The sequence below is a fragment of the Podarcis pityusensis genome (genome assembly GCF_964106645.2).
Source record: "Podarcis pityusensis genome assembly, chromosome: 6".
Taxonomy (NCBI): domain Eukaryota; kingdom Metazoa; phylum Chordata; class Lepidosauria; order Squamata; family Lacertidae; genus Podarcis; species Podarcis pityusensis.
The window spans coordinates 146,958-174,868 of NC_138030.1; the positions used below are offsets into that span (position 1 = coordinate 146,958).

At 52.1% G+C, this 27,911-nt stretch overlaps 1 protein-coding gene and 1 long non-coding RNA gene across 2 annotated transcripts; one reads left to right on the forward strand and one right to left on the reverse strand.

Annotated features, from left to right (window-relative positions):
- Nucleotides 1-592: 592 nt before the first annotated feature.
- Nucleotides 593-21,732, reverse strand: LOC308480462. The gene is made up of 5 exons (XR_013988108.1): nt 21,497-21,732; nt 21,108-21,221; nt 17,980-18,029; nt 2,919-3,168; nt 593-1,046 (listed from the first exon to the last, which is right to left on the reverse strand). It is a non-coding gene; the product is annotated as an uncharacterized lncRNA (long non-coding RNA).
- Nucleotides 12,394-27,760, forward strand: LOC308480455 (protein-glutamine gamma-glutamyltransferase E-like). The gene is made up of 13 exons (XM_081011957.1): nt 12,394-12,531; nt 14,544-14,711; nt 14,869-15,105; nt 15,554-15,672; nt 17,043-17,171; nt 17,454-17,631; nt 20,398-20,533; nt 20,741-20,844; nt 23,437-23,682; nt 24,316-24,618; nt 25,289-25,443; nt 25,661-25,794; nt 27,487-27,760. The coding sequence occupies exons 1-13, from the start codon at nt 12,525-12,527 to the stop codon at nt 27,632-27,634; spliced, it is 2,064 nt and encodes a 687-aa protein (XP_080868083.1). The 5' UTR covers nt 12,394-12,524; the 3' UTR covers nt 27,635-27,760.
- The last annotated feature ends 151 nt before the right edge of the window (nt 27,761-27,911 follow it).

Consider the following 27,911-nt stretch of genomic DNA (forward strand, 5'->3'; position numbering starts at 1 on the left):
CGTCATGGGGATTCGAACCACCGACCTTTTGATCAGCAAGTCCTAGGCTCTGTGGTTTAACCCACAGCACCACAAGCATCCCTAATATGTACCATTCCCAAAAGAAATGGGTATTTGGGAAAAGGTTTTTAAACATTTTTTTTCATCTCATCATATATCATTATCGTTATATAGCATTGTATATCATTTCCCGATACTTTTAAACTATTTTACATATCTACCACATGTGGACATCCTTCTTGAATTGTGGTGCCCAGAACTGGACACAGTATTCCAGATGCGGTCAGACCAAGGCAGTTTCAAGTTTTGCACTTATCCTTTTTTCTACAAGACATCTGTTATGAAAATTGAAGTTAACTAGTGTGTGTGTAGTTAGCCTTGCCTAGGACGCAAAATAGCATGGCACGGGCATTGTGGCTGCTACACACGGACAACAGGAACCTGTTTTCCCAGACCCTAATTGGCAGGAGATTGCTGAAATCATTTGGGGAAGTATGCAATAAGCAACAGTTATGTGTCAATTACACCAAGACCAATTTAAACGTATTTGGCAACTGAGCAGTTAAGCACAAATGGCAATCAAGCAGGCATCTGTTGGAGCAATTTGATAGATTTAATTAACCGGAGATTTCTTTTGCCCAAAATGGTCTTTGGAATGGTTGGAGTTTGGCGCAGTCAGTGTTTGCATTTCCCAGAGTGAAGGGTGGGGATATTGTGGTGCCGCCTCTGAGAGTTTTTGAAGTTGAGGTTATTCCTCAGTTGACACGTGGGGCAGAAATCTGGGGCATTTCAGAGCCAAGACTGTTGGACGCATCACAAAGATGAGAAGCAAGTAATTTTCTGGCCAGGGGCTCCTCTGTGCCGTAGGAAGCCAGCTGCAGTCTCAGGAGCGACCAGCCGTGGGGCAACTTTAGCTATGTGGGTCCAGCCAGCTCTTCAGGGAGAGGATATTGAGAAAGGGAGTCGGTCCTGCTGTCCATGAGTTTGTCAGTGACTGGGGATGACTGTAGCAACAGCAGCAAGCCTTTTCTTGCTTTCCTGAAATTCTGAAGAAACAACATTTTATTACCTCACATTTTATTATCCTTGATGAAGAGTTGCTTATCTCAGTTTGAGGCATTGTCCAGTCAGCCTTCAAATGCTCAAGAAAGCCTGAGGTGTTTTACTGTGATTTCAGCTGGTAAATTGGTAGATTATCCTGACATGTGAACAACTGCACCGTATATTCTAATTGCTGTTGATCTTTAACTCTGAAAGTGTGTCCTAAAACTCTTTCCTATATTTTTTTTTAAATTTCAGCAGGGAAACTGAGGCATAAATTGAGCTACTAGATAATTCCATTAACATTTCAACTTACAAACCCTTTTTTCATCTTCACGTTGTTAACGTGTTCTATCTCATTTTAAAGATAATTTTCTAGTTTCATTATCTGGCAACAGTTTTCCAAATGGCATTTTACATTTGATTAAAACAACATGTGACTCAGGATTTCTCTCTCTTTTTTTCTAAACTTCAGTTAGATACCACTCCAAGAAATTAGAGAATAGGTTAATGACCCCTTTTTGTACCGATAGATTTGCTTTCTAACTTGCTGAACTGAGAAGAAATGTTGCATTAGGATCATACAAGCTTAGAATAATGGCCTCACGGTCCCAATGGAGGAAGATTGGTGGGCCAAGGCTGCCCCACAGGCTGGAGATACTCTAGATCGAGAGATCCTTTTGGGAGCCAAAAGTCTCTTAACTTGCCTCAGAGGACAAGTACAACCCCATGGCAGGTTGAAGCTTGTCTCATACATAAAGTGTACATGAATTTGGCACATAATTTAAAACAAGCGGCACCAAGACACGGAATAATGTCCCAATGGAAACTGATTGTCCTCCAAAAGCAGAAAGCGGTCCCGGAGTGCTGGTCTCAGCTGGCATCTCTGACATTGTTGAAACTGGGAAACTGAAAAGGAAATTGGTTGGCCAAATGATACAATACAATATTTATTGGTATGAAATTCTCTTCTTCTTGAGAAAGAGAACTTCCTTGACATTTGTCTTCCCTGTAAACGATAATAAACGTTGGGTTGAAAAGTCACAAATCATTAGGGTGTTGCTAAAGCAAAGGGTCTGTTTCTCCACATTACAACTTCCACGTAGACCTGATGCTCCCCTTCAACCCGTGACTGCAGAGTGAAGTGTCATATACACAGGGTTTTGCTTTGGAAACATTTACGTGGCTTGAATTGTCACGTCACATCGGTTATGTTACATTGGCCACAGGTTCTTTGCCAGAAAAGCTTTTCCCCACAGTTTCCAACAAACGTTGCCATATGTTCAGCACTTGCCCATGAAGCGTTAGCTCTTTGTCCTTTTGCCACAGATGGTTTTTTTTAATTGTTCGAGTACTTTTAGAGAAAATATTTCTCCAAGTTACAGATAAATTATTGAAGTTGCAAAACTGGTCACATCCTTTAAAAAACACAATTTCAAAAAAGTCTTTAAATTACCCGTGGAATACCATCGTAGGCACACCCCAGCCTCACTCGGCTGACACCGGTCTCAGGGCCAGCCTTGTACTGAGCCTGAGGTCTGCTGGCTCTTTTGCCACCGGGACCAAGTGCTCAGCTCCAATGCTAGAAGCTTCAGCAAGAGGAGCACATGGCTGATTTTTTTAAGCACCTCAAAAGATTTGGTCTACCTGAGAGTTCTTCTCAGAGCAGAGATTTCTTAGTTTCCCCAGTGGGAAATGAGAACCAGTGTGGTATATTAGTTAGAGTGTCAGACTAGGAGCGTCAGACTGGGAGACCAGGGTTTGAATCCCCAGTTGGCCATTAAGCTTTCTGTGACCTTGGGGGCTTCTCAGCCTAAACAACCTCATGGGGTTGCAGGGATTAAATGAGAAAGGGGAGAACCAGGTACATATATCACCTTGAGCTTCTTGGAGAAACGAGGTGGGAGAGCAAGACAATGAATAAATGGATGCTGGACTAGATGAGCCATTGGCCTGATCCAGCAGGTTTGTCTTATGTACTTATCCAAGCTTCCATCCGCTGTGATCTCAAGGCAGGAGGCTTTGGTGTGAGATGTTGTCTTCAAAATCATTTCAGAATCCACATGTGTTATGTCCTCTGGACCAGACCTTCCTGATGGCAGGCAGCTCAAAAGAGGATGAAATGACCTAGAGTGGAGCAAGACCAGCAGAGGCTCTCAGGTACCCCACATGTGGCCAGCAGCTGGGCTGAAAAAGAGGAAGGGCCAGCCAGAGGCCTGACTGTGGCTCAGCAGAGAGAGATCCGTCCCTCACAAACAGCCACCTTCTGTGAGCAAGCAGAGCTGAAATTTCACCATCATCAGAAATGCTGTTTGTGTGCCCTGCTGCTGCCACTGAGAAAAACTTCCTTCTTCCCCCACCCGCCCTGGCAGCACCCAGGAAAGTCCAGTGGAGTATCTGGGTGCAGCAGGAGCCGCCTCTCCCACCTGCAGGAGCCCCCTAGCTCTGTAGATGGAGAAACTCGATTCAGTTTCCACTGAAAGGGGAAGCAAACCTTGCAAGAATTCAAACACAGCTATCCTTTAAAATTCGCCCCCCCCCCCAAATTTTGGAATGCAGTTCTCCAGCCAAGTAATGTGTACTAAAATGCACATACAGTAATCAAGTGTACATAAAAGTGCATGCATTGGTGAAAACAACATACAAAAATCCATTATTGGGGGGGGGGCACTTTGCAAAGAAGTGTCTTATCAGGCAAAATCGCCTACAAACATGGGAATATTGGGAGAAAACACACTGAGGGTAAGAACTGTTGGACAGTGGAGCAGACTCTCTTGGAAGGTGCTGGGCTCCATCATTGGGGGGTTTTAAGCAGAGACTCGATCACCAACTATTGGGGAGGCTTTAGTTGTGATTCCTGCATTGCAGGGATTTTGTCATGGGCCAGGAATCAGCTTCACCTGTTGAGCAGCAGCCTGAAGGAGCAGAAGGCAGAGTGACGCCACCTGCCACTGATCAGCCTTCTTGCTCCTGATGAGAACCAGCTGGCTCCAGCTTTCTTCAGTAGGGTTTCCAGCCTCAGTCAGTTGCTGGAAACAATATTTGTCGTTCCTGGCCAGACCTTGCTGCTTCTTGCCTCTTGTGACCTTGGACTCTCTGCTTTCTTGACCCCGGACTGTCTGACTACATGAACTGAGATACTTCTGACCTTAGGACTGGACTGAACCTTGCATATAGACTCTGCCTCCAGACAAGTACCCCCTGAGACTCGGCTGGTCGGCTGGCCTCTCCTGCCACTGAGCTCTGCCATGGTTGAGCAGCACGGGACTATGACAGGGTTGGACTAGATGACCCTTGGGACCCCACCCAACTCTATAATTCTGAGAGTCCCTGCTGCTGCTATGACTACTATTAGAACCACTCCAGTCTACTCTCCCTTTAGAGCCAGCAAAGCCCGTGGGCCATCAGAGCTGGGGGCAGCAAGGTTGTGGCTAAGGTGAGTTTTGAACAGGGGGTGGCCAGTCCTGGCCCACACCTTGAACCCGTGGCCAGATCCTTACAAGGAACAGGATTTCTTTGGGTCAGCTGTTTCGCAATTCAAACGGCAACCACTTGATGGTTAAAGATTTCCTCACATTGGTTAACGCACACACAGCCAACCCAATCTGCTCCTGGCCTTGTGAGCATCATCCTGGGGGTGCGTGGGCCAGTCAGCCTGTCCACCCCAGCAGGGGCTGAGCAGGAGCCAAGAACTGCGGGGTTGGCACATCCCTTCCCCAGCAGGATAGCCCCAGCAGCTCTTCCTCCCTCGCTCTTGCTCACTTGGGGCCAGATTGCTCCAGCATTTCCTCCCCATCCGACTTTCATAACTGTGTCACGCGAGTCACCCTGAAGTGGGGCAATATCTCTGGCCAAAGGGTCAGGAAGGCTCCCAAACTCCCGAGCCCCTTCATTTGGGAGGGAGGTGCCAGGAGGGGGTTTCTGCTGCCCCTCCACAAGGCACATGACCAAGAGTAGCTTGGAAACAAGGAGTTGAGCCCAGGTGGAGGTGGAGGGCCAGAGCAAGCCCAGCCCAGGACCAAGGCCAGTGTCAGGGCAGCCAAGAGTATGGGGGGGGGGCTCCATCAACAGGTGGGAACAACTGTACCTTCTCCTGGAGAACTGCCAGGGGAGGAGGGTGGCCAGGATCTGAGCAAACTCACTACCTGCAATAAGGTCTAAGAGAATCTCTGTTGGGGGACAGAGCACTGAGAGGGTGGCAAAGGCAATCTTTCCCCACCCCCAAGCTTGCCAACCTCACTGCCAGTAGCCACAGGCTAGCACATGCCCCCCCACCCCACCCCAGGTGCTCCTTATCCAAGGGCAGTGGAAGGTCTGAAGATGTTGGGATTCTGTGGCAGGAATGAGCCTGTCCAGTTAACCTGATGGCAACTGGAGGGTGTGTGTGTGTGTGTGTGTGTGTGACGTCGTCCCTTGCTTGAGCCCCTCCTTGCCCCTCCCTCCAGGTAAGCGGGTGAGCCACAGTCCTGGAGAGGAGTGATCTTTTCCACACTTTTATCCCTGGCAGTCACTGGTGAACATGCAGAACTAGATGTAACAAGATTCCCTGGACAGGAAAACCATCAGCTCAGGGTGTGGCCCTTCATAATAATCTGCTTGCCGTTGGCCTCTGTTGCCACTCAGTGCTGAGGCAGCCTGAATGGGGCAACATAAAGGAGATTCTGGCTGGATCAGTCACTGTGAGGTGAGCCGGGAAATGCCAGCATTGCTTCCTCTGCCATGGCCTGGAGGACAGTGGAGCCAACAGCAGAGCCCACCTTTGCTTCTGAGCTCTGTCCTGAGAGAAGGCAGCTCCTGGGCCCCTTGCTCCAGACCCTGCCATGTGCCTCCCCAAGTGAGGCTTTCTCCATGGGCTGCAGTTCCTTGTACAGATGCCCAGTCCACAAATTGGTCAGAGGACTTGCTGTCTTGAGATGTTTGTTGGGCAAAGGGATGGCACCGCTGCATCAGAAGGAGAGGAAGAGCAGGGAAGGCTGGCCTGCCATGTGCTCCCGAGTGGCACCAAGGCTCTGTCTTGACTCCCTGTAGAAAGAGAGCGACTTCCAGTTTCAGTGGGAAGGCCCATTAGCAGGAAGAGGGTTCCCTCTGCTTTTCCTGTGAGTGAAACTGCAACCCTGGAAGAATTGGTAGATGTATCAGCTCGTGACTCAGGGGAGTCACATCCGTCTCATGAGTAGAAATGCATATGGATAGTTGTTCCTTGCCACACAATCTTTCATGGAGGGTTTTGACATAAGGAAGCTCTTGTTGGGTGTAGTGAAGGGTTAACCTTCTGTGTCTCGAGGCTGAGAGGAGGCGCTTACAAGGGAAGTAAGCCAGGACGTGACGAAAGCAGCTTGGAATGCTGTGAGCTGAGTGAAAAGTGAAAGCAGCTTAGTTACGCAGCTGCAAACAGAGGGAGAAGATGCAGCTTGAATCAGATGGTGTTTCTGGATTGTAAATATGCTACTTTTGAGCAAATAAAGTGCTATTAGGAAAGAAGAAACGTGTGGGACTGTTTTACTGCCCTTTCAACACGGACGCTGTGCAATTCTGCTAATTGCTTTACAACCTGCAGAGGCCCGCAGGGGGAAGTGTGCTGGACGCCAAGAATAAAGCAATAAATCTACCTAACATGGTTATGGGTCAACGTGAAGCGTGTGAGAAAGGGCTTTGAAGCTTTATTTGCTGATCGTCAGCTTGATCGACTGCCGGAGACTTCAGAGGGCAGATCGGAGGAGGCTGGGAGCTGAGAGCCATGACGTCCGGAGTTTCCAGTTTGGCTGAGTGAGTGAGTACCCTTTGGAAAAGCCAACAGAAGGGAGGCAATGGCTCAGCCCTGTGAACATGGCTTTGAGTTTAAACTGCCATGTCAGAAACTGACTAGCCAAAATTGGCTGCAGTGGAGCTTTCAAGTAGAGCTTTTGCTGGTTGGGGAGCAGCTGTGGAATGTAATTCACCCCACACAGAATGCAGCTGGGAAAGCAGAGGCTGAGAGGGCTGCAGAGCAAAGTGAAGCTGAGAAGCGTGTGCTTGCTTTTTTGGCAGAAAGTGTGGATGCTCATCTGGTGCCTGTTGTCCTGGGTGCAAGAAAGCCAGAGGCCGCTTGGCTAGCACTCCGAGAAGCTTGTGGGGCTGGAGTGGGAAGCAAGGGCCGAGAAGTGGCTGCATCCGAAAGGGAGAGGCAAGATGGTGCCGGCCACATTCTTGAGTGCCGATACACAGCTGGGAGGAGCTGGGAGCCCCCACAGGGGGGCGAAGGGACTGTTGCTGTTGTTGTTGCTAGCAATGCTGCTTGTGCTTTTGCTGAGCCTGGGAGCTGTGTGGTTGCTGCAACGTGTCTGTGTGAGGAACCTGAAGAGAGGTCAAGTGTTGGGAGCCCTTCATCCATCAGAGGGGGTGCAGAAAAACGTCCTGGAGACCCCGTGAGCAGTGGGGGGGCAGTGAGCAGTGAAAGCTCAGAGACGCCTCTTTCTCCAAAAGCTGCCAAGAGTTGTTTACGTCGTGAGTCGGAGCCTGGGAAGCTGAAAAGAGCTAGAGGCTTCAAGGTCAGCCACCTGCAGCAAGTAGAGATAAGAGCTTCAGAGTTGTGTGGGAACACTGAGACAAGTCCAGTCTCCATGGCAACTGAGAGAGTTGCATCTACGGAAGCTGTGAAGGTCGTGGGCAAGTCTTCCTGCCGGGGGGAGTCTGTTGCCGTGACAACCAGAGAGGACATCTGCAGAAGCCCCAAGGAGGGGGGTAGTGAGGAGATTGTTGCCCTGGCGACCCAGGAATGTCAACAACAAGACTTTCTCACTGTAATAATAGACTCTGGTGCCTCAAATTCGTTGGTGCCATCTCCTGGTCTTTTGAGGAATTGCAGGACAGAAAAACTGAGAAGTATGTTACGTTTGCAGGTGGAAGCAGAAAAAGGCTAACAGAGACAGGACTGTTCTTCTGTCCTTTTCTTAAGCATGAAGTCAAAGCTTATGCAGTGCCCGGTTTAACTAACTGTTTGTTAAGTGTGCATGATCTATTGATCGATGGTTTTCAAATTTCTTTTGCAGGTGACAAATGTGAATTCTCCAAGGATGGGAAACACGTGTACACAGTGCAGTCTAAAGATAATTTGTTTGCTGTAAATGTGCCTTCTTCCACAGGGGAAGATGACACCGAAGATGCGAAGGACCAATGTGTGAATGTAGCACCCCACAATGGTTGTTCACATATTTGGCACCGACGCTTCGCCCATTTGAATTGGAGATATCTCCAGAAAGCACCAGAGTTGACACAAGGGTGCAAATTTAATGTTTGTGACAAATTTCTAGATTGCAATGCATGTAAACAGGCGAAAGTTGTGACATGCTCATATCCAAAGTCAGAGAGGCAGACCACGCAACCCTTTGAATTAATTCATGCAGATTTGTGTGGACCCATGTCTGTTGAGTCACTGGGAGGTTCGAAGTATTCTTTGCTTTTGATTGATGATTTTTCCAGGTCTGCTTGGACCTTCTCTCTGAAAACAAAAGGGGAGGCGGCTAAAATGATCAGGGATTGGATCACCGCAGTTGAGGTAACCTTTTCCACCAAAGTTCATGGTTTTCAAAGTGACAGAGGTGCTGAATTCACTGGTTCTGCTTTACAGGATTTCTTTAGGGAGAAGGGGATTAGCCACAGACTGACCGCTCCTTACTCTCTGCAACAGAATGGGCTGGCAGAGAGAAAGAACAGGACGGTGCAGGAAGCTGTGTCTGCGATCCTGTGGGACGCAGGGCTACCCCAGAAATATTGGTCTCAGGCCTGGCACTATGTGGTACATACGCAGAATAGAGTGTACAACTCTAGTGTAGGAAATACACCGTATTTCTTACTTCATGGAAGGAAGCCCAAGGTACACTACCTTCGTGTGTTTGGTTGTGAGGCTTGGGTGCTTATTCCAAAGGCTCGACGCAAGAAAGGTGAGCCAAGATCTAAAAGGATGATCTTTGTAGGGTATGAGCCTGGCTCAAAGGCCTGGCGGTTTGCGTACCCAAGTGGAGACCAGTCTAGGTTGGTTATCAGCAATAGCGCTGAGTTCTGTCAGCAAGCCGGTTGGAAACGTCTGCACGCCAATCCAGCCGTGCTTCCACAGCAGTTCTATGACTCAGATGTTGAGGAGGAAGAGGAACTTGGAGCTGGGGACCACGGTCCAGAGGGACAGAGTCCAAGGCAGGGACAGCTCAGGATCCCTCAGAGGGGAGAACCTAAAACACCTCCTCAGGCAAGTGTCAAGTTTGAGCCAAAAAGTGAGCCTTCTTCACCTGCTGGACCAGCTGTAAGGCCCAAGAGGCGCAGCAGGTCAGAGGGGGAAGACACTGAAGTTGAGGATGATTTAGCTGGACCCAATGAAGCGGCAGGGTCACCAGGATTCACACTGAGGAGATCAGCGAGGACAAGGAGGCCTCCTGATCGGTACGACGCTTCAGGCGTCTGGGTAGGTTCTGCAAGATGTGAACCTGAATCCTTCGAGGATATTCAGAGTTTACCTGAGGAAGAAGCAGGCAAGTGGCACAGGGCAATGGACAAAGAGATGAAGTCCATGAAAGATCTAGGTGTGTTCTCACTCACAGAGTTGCCACCAGGCAAGCAGGCTGTGAGTTCCAGGTGGGTTTACCGCTTGAAACCCACTGACGCTGGAGAGCCGCAGTATAAAGCCAGGTTAGTTGCTCGAGGATTTACTCAGAGGAAGGGAATACACTTCACGGAGGTGTATTCGCCAACGTCACGAGCGGAGACTCTGAGAACGCTTTTAGCTTGTGCAGCACAGAGAGGCTGGAAGGTAAACCACTTTGATGTGGATGTTGCCTACCTTAACTCAGATCTCCAGGAGGAGCTGTACATGATTCCTCCTCTGGGGTTTGAGAATTCAAGGCAGGATGTTGTGTGGAGGTTGCACAAATCCATCTATGGATTACGTCAATCTGCTAGAAACTGGAACATGTGCCTGAATGAAGCCTTGGAAGAGCTAGGTTTCAGGAGAAGTGTTGCTGATAGTTGCTTTTATTTGAGAGGATCAGGAGACTCACAGGAACTGGTCTGATTTGGGTTGATGACGTGCTTTTCTTCTCAGAAACAGATGAACAGGCGGAGAAGTTTGCCAAAGAGCTAGGTAAACGATTCAAGCTTAAACAGCTTGGGGCTGTCAAAACCTACTTAGGTGTCAATGTTGAGCGTGCACAGGATGGAAGTTTTTTGCTCAGCCAGAGGGGTAAAATTGAGCAGTTGCTTCAGAAAATGAGGATGAGTGATTGTGCAGGAGTGAGAAGTCCTGTGGAGACTAGTTTTGTGAAGGACAGCCAGCAAGTAGAACGCGCTGCGTTCGAAAATACTGAAGTGTTTCAGTCAGCCCTTGGGAGTTTGTTGTACTTGTCCCAGTGGAGCAGACCTGATATAGCGTTTGCTGTCAATCTGCTCAGCAGGGAGGCATCAAACCCTAGTGTGCAAGCCTGGAATGGCATCAAGAGAGTTCTGAGGTATTTGCAGGAGACCAAAGACTTTTGTCTTAGGTTGCCAGCACAAGGAGAAGTCAAACTGACTTGCTTTGTGGACTCGGATTGGGCTAATCTTGAGGATCGCAAGTCTGTGTCTGGCCTAGTGGTGAAGTTTGGGAACTCAGTAGTTGGATGGAGGTCCAAGAAGCAAAGTCTTATAGCGCTCTCATCCACTGAGGCTGAGTTTAGTGCTCTTTCAGAGATGTGCAGAAAAGTAGAGTTCTATGCTTGTTTGGTGCAGGAACTCTGCGAAGTGGATTGTCTGCCGATACGTGTTTTCGAGGACAATCAACCATGCCTGCGTTTGGCAGAGTCAGGTCAGTTCAAGGCCTGAACTAAACACCTAGACATTCGCTTTCGGAATGTGTGCCAGAGTGTTCAGGAGGGATTAGTTCCATTGAAGTATTGTCCCTCTGCCAAGAACCTAGCTGATGGGTTCACGAAGCCACTCACCTTCCAAAGACATGGAGAGTTTTGTGAAGATCTGGGTTTGGGACGACCAAGGGTCGATTCTCCCCTCAGACGCGAGACAAGAGGGGGTGTTGGGTGTAGTGAAGGGTTAACCTTCTGTGTCTCGAGGCTGAGAGGAGGCGCTTACAAGGGAAGTAAGCCAGGACGTGACGAAAGCAGCTTGGAATGCTGTGAGCTGAGTGAAAAGTGAAAGCAGCTTTGTTGCGCAGCTGCAAACAGAGGGATAAGATGCAGCTTGAATCAGATGGTGTTTATGGATTGTAAATATGCTACTTTTGAGCAAATAAAGTGCTATTAGGAAAGAAGAAACGTGTGGGACTGTTTTACTGCCCTTTCAACACGGACGCTGTGCAATTCTGCTAATTGCTTTACAACCTGCAGAGGCCCGCAGGGGGAAGTGTGCTGGACGCCTAGAATAAAGCAATAAATCTACCTAACAGCTCTTCTTAGTCACTGCCATGACGGTCACTGGGGCAAATGGCCGGATCCTGGAAGCCAGCAGGCCCCATCACAGCTCCCCTGCCTGCTTGGTCCCAGCACTGGCTGAGAGAGCAAGGGACAAATGCTCAGGAAGAGCCAGCTCTGGAGGTTCCAGCCAGGCTGTTTCATGTGTGGCAGCAAAAATAAGTTGGTGTGTGAATATGCATCAGTTGTTTAAGAAGCCTATTAACATAAGAAGCTTTGAGCCTCTCCTGCATGTGGGTTGCCCAAGAATACTGGAGAGAGGGTGGGAGGGAAAGGGACCCTTTCCGAGGTGCCTTTGGAGGGTCTCCTTCCTTGAGTGCTTGTTGCCACAGGCCTGTCATCAGTCCTGTGCTGGGATGGGCGTATTGGAGGGAGGAGGTGGTGCGTTCCTGCTTTTGTCAGAAATGGCCTTGACTTCTCTGGTAACAAGTTCAGGGAAGAGTTGACCTGCACACAGGCAGCTGCAGCCATCCGCCACCTCCCACCCAGCAGAACTGCAGCTGGCAAAGTGTCTGACATGCAGCGAGTGCGGGATGCAGCAAGGAATTAGCGTTAAGGAAGGAGTGCAGCTTAATGAGGTTGCACCACCGAGCTGTTCCTCAGTGGGAAATGCTGGCTTCATGGCTGCATGAGTTAAGAGATGCCCTAGTTGTAGAGAGGCCCGTGTACCTGCCCCAGAGGGCTGGCCACTTGAGGGCTTTGTGCCGAGGCCTTCCTAGGAAGACTAGGGGAAAGGTTACTGGTGACTGATTCAGGCCCCTTTCTTCTGACCTGGAAATGACTCCCTGCTGCATGCACCCTTTCTGTCATCAGCCTTCCTGGAGTGAAGAGCCACCCAGAGTCACTCCTGCCTGCCTGCCCCTCCCATGGCAGGCGCACTCTGTCAGGGAAGGTTGCAGCACTGTTGGTGTGGCTTGTGAGCCTCGCCCACCTTTGGACAAAAAGGAGGAGTCTCCAGTGTGCTGCATATAAGGTGCTTCCAAGCCCCTTGAGAGACTCATCCTATCCCTGGGAGCTTCTCTAGAGGACCCAAAGAGCAGCAGAACAAGAGAGAGCATGGCTGGTGAGTACAAGCTGCCCTGGGCAAGGCCCCAGTATGGGCTGCCTGCAGGGCTGGGCAGGTGCGAATAAGGAAGGCTTGGCCAGCATTTCATGGACCTGTTGGGCATGCCAGCAAATCAAGGCTTTGCCTTTGCCTTTGCCCTCTCCTCTACCCCTCCACAGCACCAGCTAATAGAATACAAGCCAGCTGGGTTCTCCTGCCTCTTCCTCTGCAGGGGGAGCCTTTGCATCTCTCTGGTGGGCTGGCCTTCCTCTAGCCATGCACCCCACCTTGCTCGGACGGACCCAGCACACCTGCCCCCCTGCCCGGAGGGGCTAGGCACAGCCCTGCCCATTTCCCCCAGCCCTGTTGCTGCTTGGAGCACAGCCTGGAGGGGCTGGTGAGGGTGGTCTGCTTTCTAGAGTGGATAAAGACCTGTAGGGCTCATCCTGGGCCGGCAGCAAAGCAGAGCCAGCTCATCAAGGACATGGATGGAAAAGGGGACCACCCTGAGCAGGGCAGGGCTGGAGCAGAGAGGCTGATCGCCTGACGGGGGAAAGTTAACCTCTATCCTGACCCCAATGAATATGCATATACCACTACATCACAAAAAGAACCCGTGCTTACAACATCTATATGCAGTTAAAAGCACATGAAAATCTAAACACAGGAATCCTCCACTAACTACAGTATTATGGTGTCTGTTCCAACCTTTGGAACTCCCTCTCTAGTGATCGCTCGGTCCGTAGAGTATGAGGCTCTTACTCTCAGGGTCATGGGTTCAGCCCCACCTTGGGCAACAGATTCCTGCAATGCAGAGGGTAGACTAGATGACCCTGGGGTGCCTTCCAACTCTACGGTTCTATGAGACTTTGAAAGGTGGTGTCTTAATTGTCTGCATGAGCTGGGCAGCGCGGAAAAAATTTCAGCAGGCGTCCATTGGACTTCCAGTGACAGCGCGTTCCGCAAGGCGGGCCGGCTCTCTCCGAGGACCAACGAGGCTCCGGCAGTTCCGTTATGGGGCGTCCGCCGCCAAACAGCAGCTTCCCAAAGGCAAATCTTTAGTCCCCGGCCGGCTGCCTCCTGGGCTGGGACCTGGGGCTGCCCTCTCCCCACCGGGACACGCTCCGCGCGCTGTCCGCCCCCTTTGAAGAGCCGTAATTACAGCGAGAGGCGGGGGCAGGGCAAGCCGGCGCTTGCGGAACGCGGCTGGGCTCTGGGCTTCGGGGGGGGCCGGGCAGCTCCCTCGGTCCGCAGCCCAGCCCAAGCGCTCCGCACCCCGGGCCAAGGAGCGGCGGGACCTGGAGTCTTCCCAGGGCGATGCAGGACGCGCAGAGAGAGCGCGCGCAGGCTTGGCCGCATCCAGAATGTGGCCGGGCTGCCATGGCGAGAGTCTGGGCGAGTGCCCCCCTCCCCTCCTTCCCCGATGAACTGCTTGCCCGCCCGGTCCCGTCCCAGGCGCTAAGAGAGCAAGTGCTGCTGAGCCCTCAGATTCGTGAGTGGTTTTTGCTTAGTCACAATCCATCCCTTGACTAAATACTTTGGCACCGGAGACGGCGGTTTCTGTTCTGTATACGCAACCCAACACGCGTGAATCCGCAGAAAGCGACTGAGCTCAGCTGGCGCCAGGCCGGGACAGGCGGGCTGGTGCCCTTGCGCTGCCCTGCTCCGCAGCGGCTGCTCTTGCCGAAGTGCCGCAGCGCCACGTGGAGGGTCTGCCCTGCCCACAACTCCGCAGCTGCCACAGATCTCCTCCTCCTCCTCCTCTCGCACGGGAGATCTACAGTATTTGCATTGGTGTCAAATGCGATGAAGTCGAGCATCAAGAGCTCCGTTTCACGCGCGTTTCTCCAGCCGGTCTGAGGGAAAGGGGCGCTAGGAAAGGCGGTCCCTTGGCTCTTGGTCTTCAGGGAAAGGAGCGCCCTGTGACTGAAGGGTGCCTTCTGGGTCGCTGCGAGGGCATGACCTGTTTCGGAAAGGCGCAGGCGAGCCTCTCTGCCTCAACCTTCGTGGTCTTGTCCCCGCTTTTGCAGCTGTGCCGAAGATTGACTGGAAGCGGAAGGCCAATGGCAGCGCGCACCACACCGAGCAGTACCCCGGCACCGAGCTGGTGGTGCGACGGGCACAACTTTTCTATATCTCTCTGGCCTTCGGCGGAGCAGCGCCAGCTCCAGGCAGCCTCACGTTCGCCGTCGAAACAGGTAAGCCGCCACCGAAATGCAGAGTCCAGCTGGGTGACTCCTTGGCTCTCCATGCCGAGGGGGCCACTTGGCGTAAAGGCCCCCACCCCGGAGGGCGGGCTGCCCAAGATGTGACCTCCACTATGCCCAAAGCTCACCGCCTTCCTCCTGCTGCCAGGATCGACCTCTGCCCTGCACGAGAAGACCCGCGTGGCTTTTGGCATCTCCAGCGCCGCACCCAGCGGCGGCTCCTGGGGCGCCGTCCAGGACTCTCCGGCGGCTTCGGGCTCCCTGAACATCGCCATTTCCAGCCCTGCGAGTGCCGCCATCGGGCGCTACCGGCTGGGGATCAAAACGAACGCCGGCGCCTCCCACCTCGGCACCTTCGTGCTGCTCTTTAACCCCTGGGCGACAGGTATTTAGTTATTTATTAAATTTGTATGCCGCCCTTCATCCGTAGATCTCAAGGTGGTTCACAACATAAAAATATAAGAAACACGAAATACTTAATAAAAACAAGAGCGAAAACAAATCCAAAACACACGGCCCCCAGGCGACTGATGCCCCCGAACCCACCGCACCGTCCGTCCCCCCCCCGACGACTGCCCCCCTCGGCCCCCGGCCTTTTCTTCTGGGGACCCGAGACTCCTCCTCCTCCTCCTCCCGGCTAGGTGCTTCCAGCTGCACGAAGCGGCCTCAGGGTGGCGCCGGGGGGCTTCCTGCCCCCAAGGCGCACAGGGACAGGACGGGCCACCTGCAGCTACGGGGAGGAGGGCTGGGGGCGTCCCAAGGAGGTATTGGGGATTCCTAGTTCTTCCCCACCCAAATGGCCCCTCAGCACCGGCCGGTTCTTTCGCTCGCAGGAGACGACGTCTTCATGGGCAACGACGCGGAGCGCAAGGAATACGTCCTCTCCGAGTTCGGCGTCGTCTTCGTGGGCAGCGCGTCCCGCATCTCCAGCGTCGGGTGGAACTTCGGCCAGGTAGGGGGAAGCCTTTGGGCGGGGGCTGGAGCCCGGGGTGGGGAGGGGTTAGGAGAGACGCTACCGGCCCCGTCCAGAAATGCCCAGAGCAACTGGAGCTCAGCTACGCGCACACGCGCGCCCTCCAAATCCCGCCCCCCCTTTCTCAAAAGAAGAGAGAGAAAATGGGTCCTGGGTGTGAAACCAAAGGACCTTTCCAGCTCCTCCTCAATTCCAGGTGTAGATGGCAATGCCTCGTGTCTCCTCCCCCGCGACCAGAGCGCACTTCCTAGGCTGGCTGGACGGTCCCTGGGGGTCTTCGGGTTGCCATATTTTGAAGAGCAAAGAACAGGACACATTTGTCGACTTCTGCTTTTAGCTATGGATCAGTGGCCTAGCGTGGGGGGTGCAGGGGGGCCGGATGCACCGGGCGCAACATCTGGGGGTTAGGGTTAGGGAGCGCAAATCCACAGGTTAGGGGGCGCAAATTACTTGCCTTGCCCCGGGTGCTGACAACCCACGCTACGCCACTGCTATGGATCACCATGATAGGGCTGCCATACGTCTCGGTTTTCCCCCAGACACGTCCGTGAATCGGGCTGTCAAAACGGTGTCTGGGAGGATTTTTCGCCAAATTGGCGAAATGTCCAGAAAACTCCGGAAGTATGGCAACTTAGGGCACTTTTTGAGGAAAATGCTGTAAAAATCCCCCCAAAGACCCAAAACTTAGTTTTTTGGGGGGAGATGATGGCTCTACCCATGAAAAAGAGGACATATGGCAATCCCGGGAAGGGGGGAGAGGGAGAAGGAGGAGCCCCTGGCCTGGGTCGTCTTAACAAGCTGAACATTCTCTGGGACAGTCTGGGTTACTCCCAAGCCTCTTCCCAAGGGAGGGAGAGGGGCAGGAAACCTTCGGAGCCACTGTGGGCCCCTCTCGCCCACCCAGGCCTTGTGAGAGATTAGCAGCCAAACCTCACAAGCACATATTTATATTAATTATTTATTTTATTAAGTTTGTATGTCAGCCTTCTTCCAAAGATCACAGTTCACAACATAAAAATACAGAAAAATACAAAATAAGTAAGAAAATCAAAAGCAAAACAAGCCAGTAATTCCCCCAACACATGAGAAGGTGCTAAATCCACAGAACTGTATTGATGAGAGGCTGACTCAGACCATAGAAATGCAATTGGTAGAGAGGGCTCTGTGTGATATCATTTCCCCTCCTCTCCTGCAGAGGAAGGAACAAATAGTACCTGCTCTCTTCCTTCAACCAGTTCATAGTTGGAGTCGCTCAAAACGCAGGGGGAGCTCCAGGTTTTGTGTGTAGCACTGGGTGATGCTGCCACAGGATGAAGAACCATTTCATTTGTCTTCCTCTCTGTGTTCAGTTTCAAGAGGGCATTTTGGACATCTGCCTTGACATCCTAGACCGGAGCTTGAGCTACCGCAAGGACCCAACTGCTGACGTGCGCAGACGAAATGACCCCAAATACGTTGGGCGGGTGCTCAGCGCCATGGTAAGGAAAGCCCAGCACGAGCCAGCCTCCCACCCACCCCATGGATAGGAGCGAGCGTCCCTGAGAGGAGCCACGAGGGGGCTCTCACCTGCCTGCCTACAATTTTATGATTCTATTAACTTTGCAAAAGGATGTGGAGGTGGGATCATGGGAGGAAAGGGGAAGGCAGGCAGGCAGGCAGCCCGCTACTCCCTTCCTGCTGCTCCCTGGTCCAATCCGGCCTGTGCAAAAAAGGGGGAGCAGCTCATTGGCCTCTCTCGACTCCCCCCTCCCCCACTGCAGGTCAACAGCAATGACGACAGAGGAGTCCTGCAAGGAAACTGGAGTGGGAATTACAGTGGTGGGGAGAATCCAAGCAGCTGGAATGGAAGTGTGGACATCTTGAGAAAATGGAAGGACTCGGGATATAGACCTGTCCTGTATGGGCAGTGCTGGGTCTTTGCTGGAGTGCTGACTACAGGTAGGTCTGCCTGAAACACTGGCATGCACCACCAAGCCACTGGGGTGAGGAATTAGCTCAAGCACCAGCTGTGGGTTTTCATGGCAGGCTCTGCTGCCTCTGGTCAGCAGCCAAACCACAGGTGACAGGCATGCAGCAAGCATTTCGTCTGGGCAAAACGGATGGCTGAGTGCAATGGGTGCCAATGCCTTTTGCTGCAAGCAGCTTCTCTGCTGCTGCCCCCACCACCTCCAGAACATTAGAGTCCCCAGGGAACCATTGCTGGATGGATTTTGTGGGAAGGATAGGATATACGATTTCCCCCTTTCTCCCTCTTAATAAAAGAATCACATGTAAAATAGTACTTACATAAAGTCTTGCACTTGATTCCAGCAGTTACAAACAGGCAAATTCTGCTTCTAGATTACAATGCATAGTTGAGGTCAAAAATGGAATCTCCACTGGAGGAGAGACCAGACAGACATCCATCTGCCTCAGAAGCATGGCGGAAAGGATAATGAGTTCTGAAGCAGGAGGAAGTAGAAAAAATTAAATCCCTTTGTCTTTTTCCTGCTAGAGAACTCAAGGGAAGTGCTGTCAAACAGAGCTCTGTGTCTGCAAATTACATTGCTTTTCTTTGCAATCTGTCTAACCAGAAATTTGCAGCACTGTGGTTGTTAGTCTCTAGAGTTAAGGGTAAAGGTAAAGGGACCCCTGACCATTAGGTCCAGTCACGGACGACTCTGGGGTTGCAGCGCTCATCTCGCTTTATTGGCCAAGGGAGCCGGCGTACAGCTTCCGGGTCATGTGGCCAGCATGACTAAGCCGCTTCACTGTGACCTTCAGATCAGCAAGCCCTAGGCTCTGTGGTTTAACCCACAGCGCCACCCGCGTCCCTAGTCTCTAGAGTTACTCAACCTCAATAATGCATTGTTATTTTGACAACAAACCTCCACAACCAAGGGGTCACAGAAAATTCTCTAGAATATTCCAAGGGGATATTCTAAGGATATTCCAAGGGGGTCACAGGTGAAAATCACATAAATGGGGGGGGGGGCATAGCACGAGGCTAGGGGGCCTCAGAGGGAAGTGAGAAGGGAAGAAAAATAGGCACATATAGAATCCTGATTAGCTAGCTATCCGCTTGGTCAATGGCAAGTGGGTAAGGGGGAGGCCCACCAGGGCCTAGCACTCCTTTTTGCCACATGTGTTTTCTTGGAGCAGTCCTGGGATGTTTCTGATAGGAGAGGGCGATTGCTGATGCTCCTATTTTGACCAGTAGAGCTACCGATCCAGAACCCCCAGGTCAGGTGGGGTGGCAATGGGTAGGGCTGGGCGAACCAGAGCTGCTTGTAGCTGCCACCAGTGCTGGGCCCAGTGGCAGCCTGGGCCTGACTCTGCAAAGCACAGGGCCCAGTCCACCCAGCACTGGATCAGGTAGATCAGGGTCTTCAGATGTTGCCAAGGGGCACAAGGTCTGTTGGCAGCGTCTGCTCAGCTTTGCAAGGCGCAGGGCCTAGCTGAACGGGGTCATTTGGTGCAGCTGACTTGCATCTAGTAAAGAATGATCTACTCAGAAGAAAGCTGCACTGAGTTCAGTGGGCCTTACTCTCAGGTAAGGGGGGGGCGCTATAGTGTTTTATATAGGCAGCCAGGGCTCCTCCGGATGACAATATCTTTTTGCACCCAGTCAGTGAGGACCACTTGCTTTTTAAATTTCTCCCATACATGCAGAACTCCCTGTGTGCCTTTTGGACTATATCTGTTGGTATCCCCCTCTGTGTCAAATAACTGAGGTCAAACAAGTGTTTACTTTTTATAAGGAGGTTCTGGACTCTCCTTCCTTGGAGGTTTCTAAGCAGAGGTTGGATGGCCATCTGTCAGGGATGTTTGAGCTGAGATTCCTGCATTGCAGGGGGTTGCACAAGAAAGATCCCTTGGGGTCCCTTCCAGCTCCATGATTCCATGCCTTTCTGCTTCAACATTTCATTATGTCCCTATCATTTGATGTAATTGTGGCAAGTGAAATGTCCAGTCCAGGGGTCACCATCCCACACAGGCCTAGGAGCAGGACAGAAGGATGTGCTGCACCAGTAAATCCGGAAGTAAGGAGAAGGAGCCATAGCTGGATCCAGAGAGCCCTTTGCTCCACGGCTCCCCTTCTTCCTCATGGCTCAGAGCGACCGGCACTTGTGCTTCTGGTCTGAGCTTTGATTCAGACTTGTGGCCCTTTCTGCCTGGGATCCTGGGCATGGAACTAGGCTGGGTATGTTTGTGTGTGTTGTGACTGGGGAGAAAAGCGTCACCCTCTCTGGATCGGCAAACTCCCCTGGTGGGGCTCTTTCCGGGCTGGTGGTCTCGGTAGTCTGATACGCTCTGTTGGGTCCCCCTGGCATTTTCAGATGTGTGAGGAGGCAGAAAAAGTGCTGGCCCTGACAAAGAGGGCAATGGGGCATGGGGCAGCCATCTATCTAGGGATGAAGTTTCAACTTTGCACCTGCCTCTCGCACCCAGCACCTTAGACCGTCCTCGTCACAGGAGACTCCTGAGTGGGAATGGCAGCCACTGCTCTACTTCCTTCCAGTGACCGCTCCCCTTTCCATGCTTACTCTTGCGCCAGCCCACAGGGTCAATGGCAACATCTCCCAAGGAGTGCTCACAGGCCACAGAGCCAAGAGCACCTGCCTGAGAAGTTGATGTTTCAACCAAGAGTATTCTGCAGCCATTGCCTCTGCCCCTGAGGAACAGCCTCACAAAGTTCATATTTTCTCTCTCATTCCCTCTCAGTCCTCCGATGCCTGGGAATTGCAGCACGCATGATCTCCAATTTCAATTCTGCCCACGACACCGACGGAAGCCTGACTGTGGATGAGTACCTTGACAGCTTTGGGAACCCTCTGAACATTGGCTCCGAAAAAGTCTGGTAACTCAGCCTGACTCTTCCCCCCACCTCACCAGCATCAGTTGCATTTCTGCACAGAGAGGCAGGGCCCTGGGTGGGTGGGTGAAAGGGATCTCTTGGTCCTTTCCTTGGCTCCCTTGGCAGGAGGAAGTTGCCGTGGTGGAAGCCACAATCTGCCCTCATCTCACTGCAAACCTTCACATCAGGCTTGTTTATTCTCTGGCCCAGGTACTTCCATGTCTGGAATGAAGGTTGGTTTGTCCGGCCGGACCTTGGCTCCCAGTTCAATGGGTGGCAAATTCTGGATGCAACTCCCCAGGAGAGGAGCACAGGTGAGAACTGGGGGGGGGGGGCTGATTTGTGCTTTGCCTTCTTGCCACACTGTTCCCCATGGCAGAAATGTCCAGGTTTGGTGAGGGGCTAAGTGGCGGGCAGCAGAATCAAAGAACTGTAGTGTTGGAAGCGACCCCAAGGCTCTGTGTTGTTCCAGTTCAATTCACTATTTGGGACCAATTCTGATCTGCTAAATCCCAAGCTCTGTCCCCTACCCCTTGACTATATAATGGGAAATCTAAAATCAGCAATAATTCCCCACCTGCATTTTTGCAGAGGTGGATGACATTTGCAGGCAAAGGATCTCCTCCAGAGTGGAATCCAAAGCCTGCCAAGCTTCATGTGGATTCGTCCAGGGGAGTTTCATCCAAGGGACCTGTGGGAATGTTCAGGGTGGCAGGAGAGGATATATTTTGTATTAATAATCTTCCTAACATGCGCTAGCAAGTTTCTTATGTAGCAGAGTTACGTTCCCCTTCTCATGCACAGCAGAAACTGGTTGCAGGCTCGTTAGAACCTCTTACTATTATGCAATTCAATCTGCCTCAGAGTGAATTGTATGTTCCTGGTAAGATCCCCTTTTAAATCCCTCTTAAAAGAATAAAGACACCACAATCCTCTTCATAGTCAACAAAAAGTAAGTTTACTCACTTTCAGGCAGTGCACAGTATCAGTCCTGAAGGCTTAAAGACTTAAAGTTACAAATAGCAACATGTGGATTTACCCCATATCCCTGTGCTGCTGTTGGCTGAAAGCCAACAGAGCAGTCCTAGCTGGAAGCAGACAAAAGGAGAAAGAAAAAAAGGGAGGGAGTGCTGCATGACTCGTCCTTTTGTTACCTGGACAGGTGAGGTCATGCCCACCTCTGGTCACATGCAAGAGGAAGGATGCTCCAGGCCAGGAGGAACAGGAAGTTTCAACTGGCTGGACCAAACATTCCCTTGCATGTCCACTCTAGCATTACAAGGAATGTTGTACATCCCACAAGACCTTTAAGGGCTATTTTTCTCACGGGAGCAAAAGAAGGTTGCTTGTTTATTTTGTGGCAGAATTGGAATAAGAGGCATCCCCTCCTGAGAGGAGGATGTCTCTGTGAAGGGCAGTGGCCCCTCCTCAGGGGCTGCCGTTGGCATTTGGGGCAGGTGGGGAGAAGCCCCCTTCCTCTCCCAGTCTTATGTGGGCAACTGGGAACCTGAGACTGGGAGCCGCCCTTGGCTAAGAAACCTGCCAAAGGTCAGACAAAGAGGTCCAGGGGCTCTCGTTTTAGGGAAGCTTGCCTTTGTTGTCTAAAAAGGGGGGGGGGGAGTCACAATTTTTCTTCCCCCAGTGTTTCTGGAAGAGTCAATGCTATAGGAACAGTGATTCTCAAGGTTTCCCACCAGCTATTCTCTTTTTAAATATAATTTTGTATCATTCACTATTAAATGTTGATAGTTTTGTTTCATATGTACCGATTTTAGGGAGCCTGGCAAAGGGGCGAACAAAACCTTTTGCTGCAATGTCATCCTGGTGGGGGATTTGTGGGAGCAGTCAATGACAGAAGGAAAATGAATGAAAAATGGAATTAATTTTTAAAGAAATTTAAGCAGGGGGACCTTTTGCCCATCATATTATGAAACCTGCTGGAGTGCCGTGTACAATAATATGTATTTTTTGACAGGAAAGATTTTGTGGAGGGCAGAACACCAAGGTTGATTGTAGGGACCAACCAGCAGCAACATTTGGAATTTGCACCAGCTGCCATTCTGCTCTCGGGCCAAGTTCAAGGCCTTGGTACTTACACATATGGTCCCTATACAGCTTGGGACCAGGTTCCTTGCAAGAGAGACCATCTTATCCCTTTGCTGCCCACAGGGCCGGATTTAGGTTTGATGAGGCCCTAAGTTCCAGAAGGGAATGGGGCCCTTTATATGCCCAGCTGTCCTTTGTCAACAACAAATTGTCCATTCACATCAAAATAATTTTGAATTACCAATATACATAAAATTGATTAGTTTTAATAGGTCCATACACAACACAAAACACTGTTGCTGTATGTAGGTTTTATTTTATTTGTTTTTTATCTTATATTTTGGAAATGTACATCCAGGTTGTTTTTTTCCTTTAATTTTTTTTCCGGGGGCCCAAGCTATGTAAATCTGGCACTGGCTGCCCAGTAGGTGGCTGCAGCTGGCAGGAGGTTTCTCCTGCAAGTTTAAAAAACTCTCCCCTGCCTCTCTCTCTGCCCCTTCTCTCACTCCCAAACTCACAATGCCTAGACGACAATGGCTCTCACCAAAAGCAGCTGACCTGTCAAGAAGAGGGCTTTGAGTGTGGCTGCCCTTCTTCTGTGGAGCAGCATCCCTGTTGAGATATGACAGGCAGCCATGATCTGCACTTTCTGGAAGCAGCTGAAGACATTTTTGTTCTGACGGGCTTTCCCAGCTGACTTAGTGGGTCTTTGCTATGAAAGTTTATTTTGGATGCTTTTCATTTTGTTTTAAATGTATCTGCTAGCTGGGGTTTTGTTTGCCCCCTCCCAAACTGTTTTCTTGCATGTGACCTTGAGGCGCAGAATGCCCACTGGTTCTCCCTCCCTTTCCTTCCTGCAGGCATCTTCCAGTGCGGTCCAGCTTCGCTGACGGCCATCAAGGAAGGAGACGTCGACCTGAACTACGATTGCCCGTTCGTCTATGCAGAGGTCAATGCCGACCGCGTCACCTGGATGTATGACACGAACACGAGAAAGAAAACAAAGGTCTACTCTGAGACCAAGACGATTGGCCGGAACATAAGCACCAAGGCCGTGGGCAGCTATGCCCGCCAGGATGTCACCAACAATTATAAATACCCAGAAGGTAAGGCATGCAAATTGAGACAGAAACTGGAAATGTTGAGGGATCTGGATTATTGCCAAGGAAATGAGCACTTACCCAAGTTGTGAGGACAAGACTGGCCCATCAGGAGAGCAAAGCAGAGGGAGGCTCACATGGGTGGAGCCAGTATTTTTGTTGGGGGCAGAACCTCAGTTAAATATTTTTATGGATTTACTTGATGGGGGGGGGGAGAGATGCTCCCCTGCTGCCCCTTGGCTACACCCATGGAGGCTCAGGTGTTTCTCAGAGCATTTCCCAGAAGCTACTTTGGGCGCCCTGTCAGCAGATTGGCCAGGGCAGGGAGGGCGGAACATGGGTGGTATTGCCCACCAATGAGTGGGAGGGAGGGCAGGCAAAGATTTTCAGTCCATGCGCCACACCCAAGCTAGGCCTGAGCAAAGAGCCCCATGGTCTGCCTGCCAGCCCTCAGGACCCCAGCTCTTCTGTGCCACCAGGCCTTGCACTGCTAGGATGGCTGCGAGGCTGAGGCCCCAAGAGCCCCTGGCCTGGGGAAGGAGAGGGAAGGTGCCCTTCATGCAACTGCTGGTCCCTATGGCTCCTGCACTGGGGCCTAACAGCCCCGCTGGGCTTTGCCACCTGCTGTTTCTCTTCCAGGCTCAGAGAAGGAAAGAGCCGTCTTCAAAAAGGCCAGTGAGAAGCTGAACCTGAACACGTTCAATGCCATATCTGCCAAGGGTCCGGAAGCTGTGAACCCAAACCTCTCAGGGACTCTGAAGTCCAAGAGCCCTGAGCCAAAGGTTGGTCAGGATGTTGACTTGGTCTTCACCCTGAAGAACCTTGCCTCCAAGGCCAGGAGCCTGACGGCCAAGATGACCGCCTGGTCCATCGTCTACAATGGGAAGCCCATCCATGAAGTCTGGAAGGACTCTCTCGCAGTGACTCTGGGCCCGCAAGAAGGTAAGCCTTTTGTGGGCTCCCCACAGCAAGGGGGCAGCCTCCAATGCCCCCTCTTCCTCCTCCTTTGCCCACAAGCCACAGTCGGGCCTTCTGGAGAAGCCCCACTCACGTGGGGGTGGTGGCAGAGGCACCTCTCATAGGTCTCCCTCTTGGCTTGCTGGGGTGGGGGATGGCGAGTTCCAGCGACCTCCTCAGATCTTGGGGTGCAAGGAACTTCCACTGCTGGTGTGTGCTGACCTCTGTTCTTGGCCTGCCCCTTTTTCCACTTGCTCTACCCCAAGAGATGGGGGGCTCCTCTTTTTGCACCCATGGGCAATGTTGGGGGCAAGGGACACGGAAGAGGGGGATCATTGCTCCCCATATCTGCCCCCAGCTAGCCAAGTTCCTGCCTTGGCAGCCCCTGACTGTTCTCCACCAAGGGCTATGGGACTCACCTTCCCCTGAAGAAAGGGCAACGTTTTGGGGTTCTTCCTGGCATCCGAGAGGTTCCTCTGCACCGGCCGCTGAGCCACAAGGTGTTGCAACTATGATGCAGTGCATGTGCATGAGGCAGGGTGCCAAATTAGGTCTCCCATGGGTGCTGCTGAACTATGGAAGACCAAAGTCTGCCCCTGCCGGCTTGCGTGACCCACATCTCATGGAAGGCCCTTTGGTTACTTGTCACTTTCAGAGAAAAAGTTTCCTCTCAAGATCTCATACGCTGAGTACCAGCAACACCTGACGCCAGACAACATGATTCGAGCCACAGCCTTGTGCCAACTCTCAGAGGGAACCACAGCCGTGGTGGGAGACATCACGCTGAGCAACCCCTCCGTCACCTTGAAAGTAAGCCTTCCTCAGCTGCCTCTGTGCCCAGGAGAGGCTCCCGAGTGCCTCCCTGCCTTGATGCCCACAGAATTGCCTCTCAAGTTTCTCTCTCTGCTTGCTGGGCAGTGCGTGGCCCTCCCAGGCATGCCTTTGGAGGCCTGTGCCCTCCTGGCTTTGCCCCCTGGGAGGCCTGGGGAGTGGCCCTCCTACTCAATGGGGGCTTTTCTCTGGGCAGGTGCTGGGACAGGCGAAAGTGGACCAGCCGCTGAAGGTGGAGGTGGTCTTCACCAACCCTCTCAATGAAGAAGTGAAGGACTGTGTGCTGCAGGCAGAGGGCAGTGACTTGCTGGCAGAGAAGCTCAAGCTGGAGTAAGTGCCTGGGACATCCAGACAGGGGGGGTGCCGTGTCCCCTCCCCAGGACTGGGGGTGGCTGCTGGGGTGCTCCCTTGTGGTGCTCCCACCTCCCAGTTCCTCAGCTGCACTTCCAGAGCAGGCAAAGTCGGGGCTCCAGTCTCCCGGGTGGGGGGTCTGGAAAGGGGTGCCCAGAAGGGACTCCTGTGTCTTCCTGGCCATGTGGGGCTTCCTTTGCTCACTACCCAAAAGAGTCACAGCCCATTTTTCTATCACCTTCCAAGGCAACTTTTCTATGTGTACCAGGAATTGTCAGTGACAGAGGCTGGGGCCCCTTTTGCTTCAGAGGTGTCTTTTAATAGTTGAGAAATTGCTTCAGGGAATCGTGAGTGTGTGTGTGTGTGTGTGTGTGTGTGTGAGAGAGAGAGAGAGAGAGAGAGAGAGAGAGATTGAGAGCTGTGCACAGGCAGCCTCTGCTGCAGACATGAGTTTCAGCCACCCTTTAGAAATGTTTGCCCCCAGCACCCCACTGCTCAAACTGCTCATCTGTAACCCCCCCGGCTTGCCAACCACCCCAGGCAGTGCTTAGCACTGGTGCTGTCACTCACCCCACCTGGTGGCAGCTGTGTGGGGCTGGGGCTGGGTGTCCCCACTGCCTTTCAATACTCCAGCCAGGAACTAGCAAAGGCAGAGCTGGGCTGCTGTTTCTTTGGCACATCCAAAGTCAGGAGGAGGCTGGGCAGCCAATGGGGACAAACTACTCTGAGGAAGAAAAGTGATCTTAGAAGAAAGACTTCAAGGAGGACCCTTCTAGAGAGGAATTGGGACACTGGGTCCCTGCTTCCTAATGAGCAAGCTTTGATGGGATGTGGAAGTATTTTGTGGGGAGAGGGACCCGTGCTCCAAACTGAAGGTCCCACAAGCCACTTGTGTGCTCAGCTGGGCCCAGGCTGGCTCCTCACCTGGCTGGCGTGGATGTGGGAGCTCATGGCTACCTTCAGCCTGAGCTGCTTAACTGGGGAACATTTAGTTTGACCCTCAAATCAGAAGAAGGATAAATTCCCAGGCATACGCCCCCCCAAATACCCTTCCTGCCATCTGCTGCCACTGCCACAAGGTGATGGGGCGAGGGAGGGGCCGTCCAGAGCTGCTCTTCCGAGGGTGGTCTGAGAGGGAGGTGAGGGGTAATGGGAGACTGCTCAGCACCCACTGCCCGCCCCCCGAGTGGGTCCATCATGCTCAGCCATCCATCGTTTCTCCAGGCTCAGAGTCCCCCCACTGGCTGCACCTCAGGCTGTACCTTCTGGTCCACCTGAATGATCATGGCATGTCCAACCTGGACCCCGTTAGCCCCAACCCCCCTGCTCTGGTCCCTTTGGCAGCTGCCCTCCCAGCCGTGGGTCCTTCTGCAGGGGAAGCACCTGCTTCTGCCACTGTTCCCCCCCCCCAACTCAGAGTTATTGTGCCTGATCTAATTAGTAGTGAAAAGCAAATGAAGCAGCAGCCTGGCCTGCGCATGGGAACCCAGCAGCGAGAGGGAGACCCTGCCTGGTGGGCAGGGCCTGGGAGAGCCTCTGGCTTGGCGGCTGCTGCTGCAGGAGCTAGCCCTGGAGTCCTGAAGGGCAGAGGAGGGCCAGGCAGCCCTCATGCCAGGCCCACAGCTCCTCCTGAGCACCAGCTGACTGGCTCCTTTTGCTCCTTGTTTGCAGCGCGCCACCCCTGCAGGCCAAGCAGAGCACCCGCCTCGAGTTCGAGGTCAAGCCCAGCAAGAGTGGGACGAAGCAGCTGCTGGTTAATTTCTCCTGTGACAAATTTCAAGACATCAAAGCCTTTGAGCCCATTAATGTCTCTGCCTGAGCATGACTAGCCATGTAGCAGCCTGCCAGGAGGATGGAGCCAAGCAGTGGAATGGGGAGCCTGAGCACAGCGGGGCCTCAGCCCCATTGTTTTCATGTGCATTTTAATACAAGTTTTCTTCTTATATCTCCACTGTGTGACGTCCTCTTCTTCTGGCTGGTGCGTGCCTTTGAGAACCCCCCAAAACCCGACACATTAGCTGTGAGACCTTAACCCCTTTGGTCTCTCCCAACTCTGTGGCTCTCTGATTCTATGACATTTTGACTCTTGGGACACC

What these genes read in the sequence shown, in the direction of transcription:
- LOC308480455 (XM_081011957.1), top strand. An exon ending in TCGGGTGGAACTTCGGCCAG is followed by an intron (nt 15,673 to 17,042) that starts GTAGGGGGAAGC and finishes CTCTGTGTTCAG; the next exon opens with TTTCAAGAGGGCATTTTGGA. An exon ending in ACCCCTCCGTCACCTTGAAA is followed by an intron (nt 25,444 to 25,660) that starts GTAAGCCTTCCT and finishes TTCTCTGGGCAG; the next exon opens with GTGCTGGGACAGGCGAAAGT.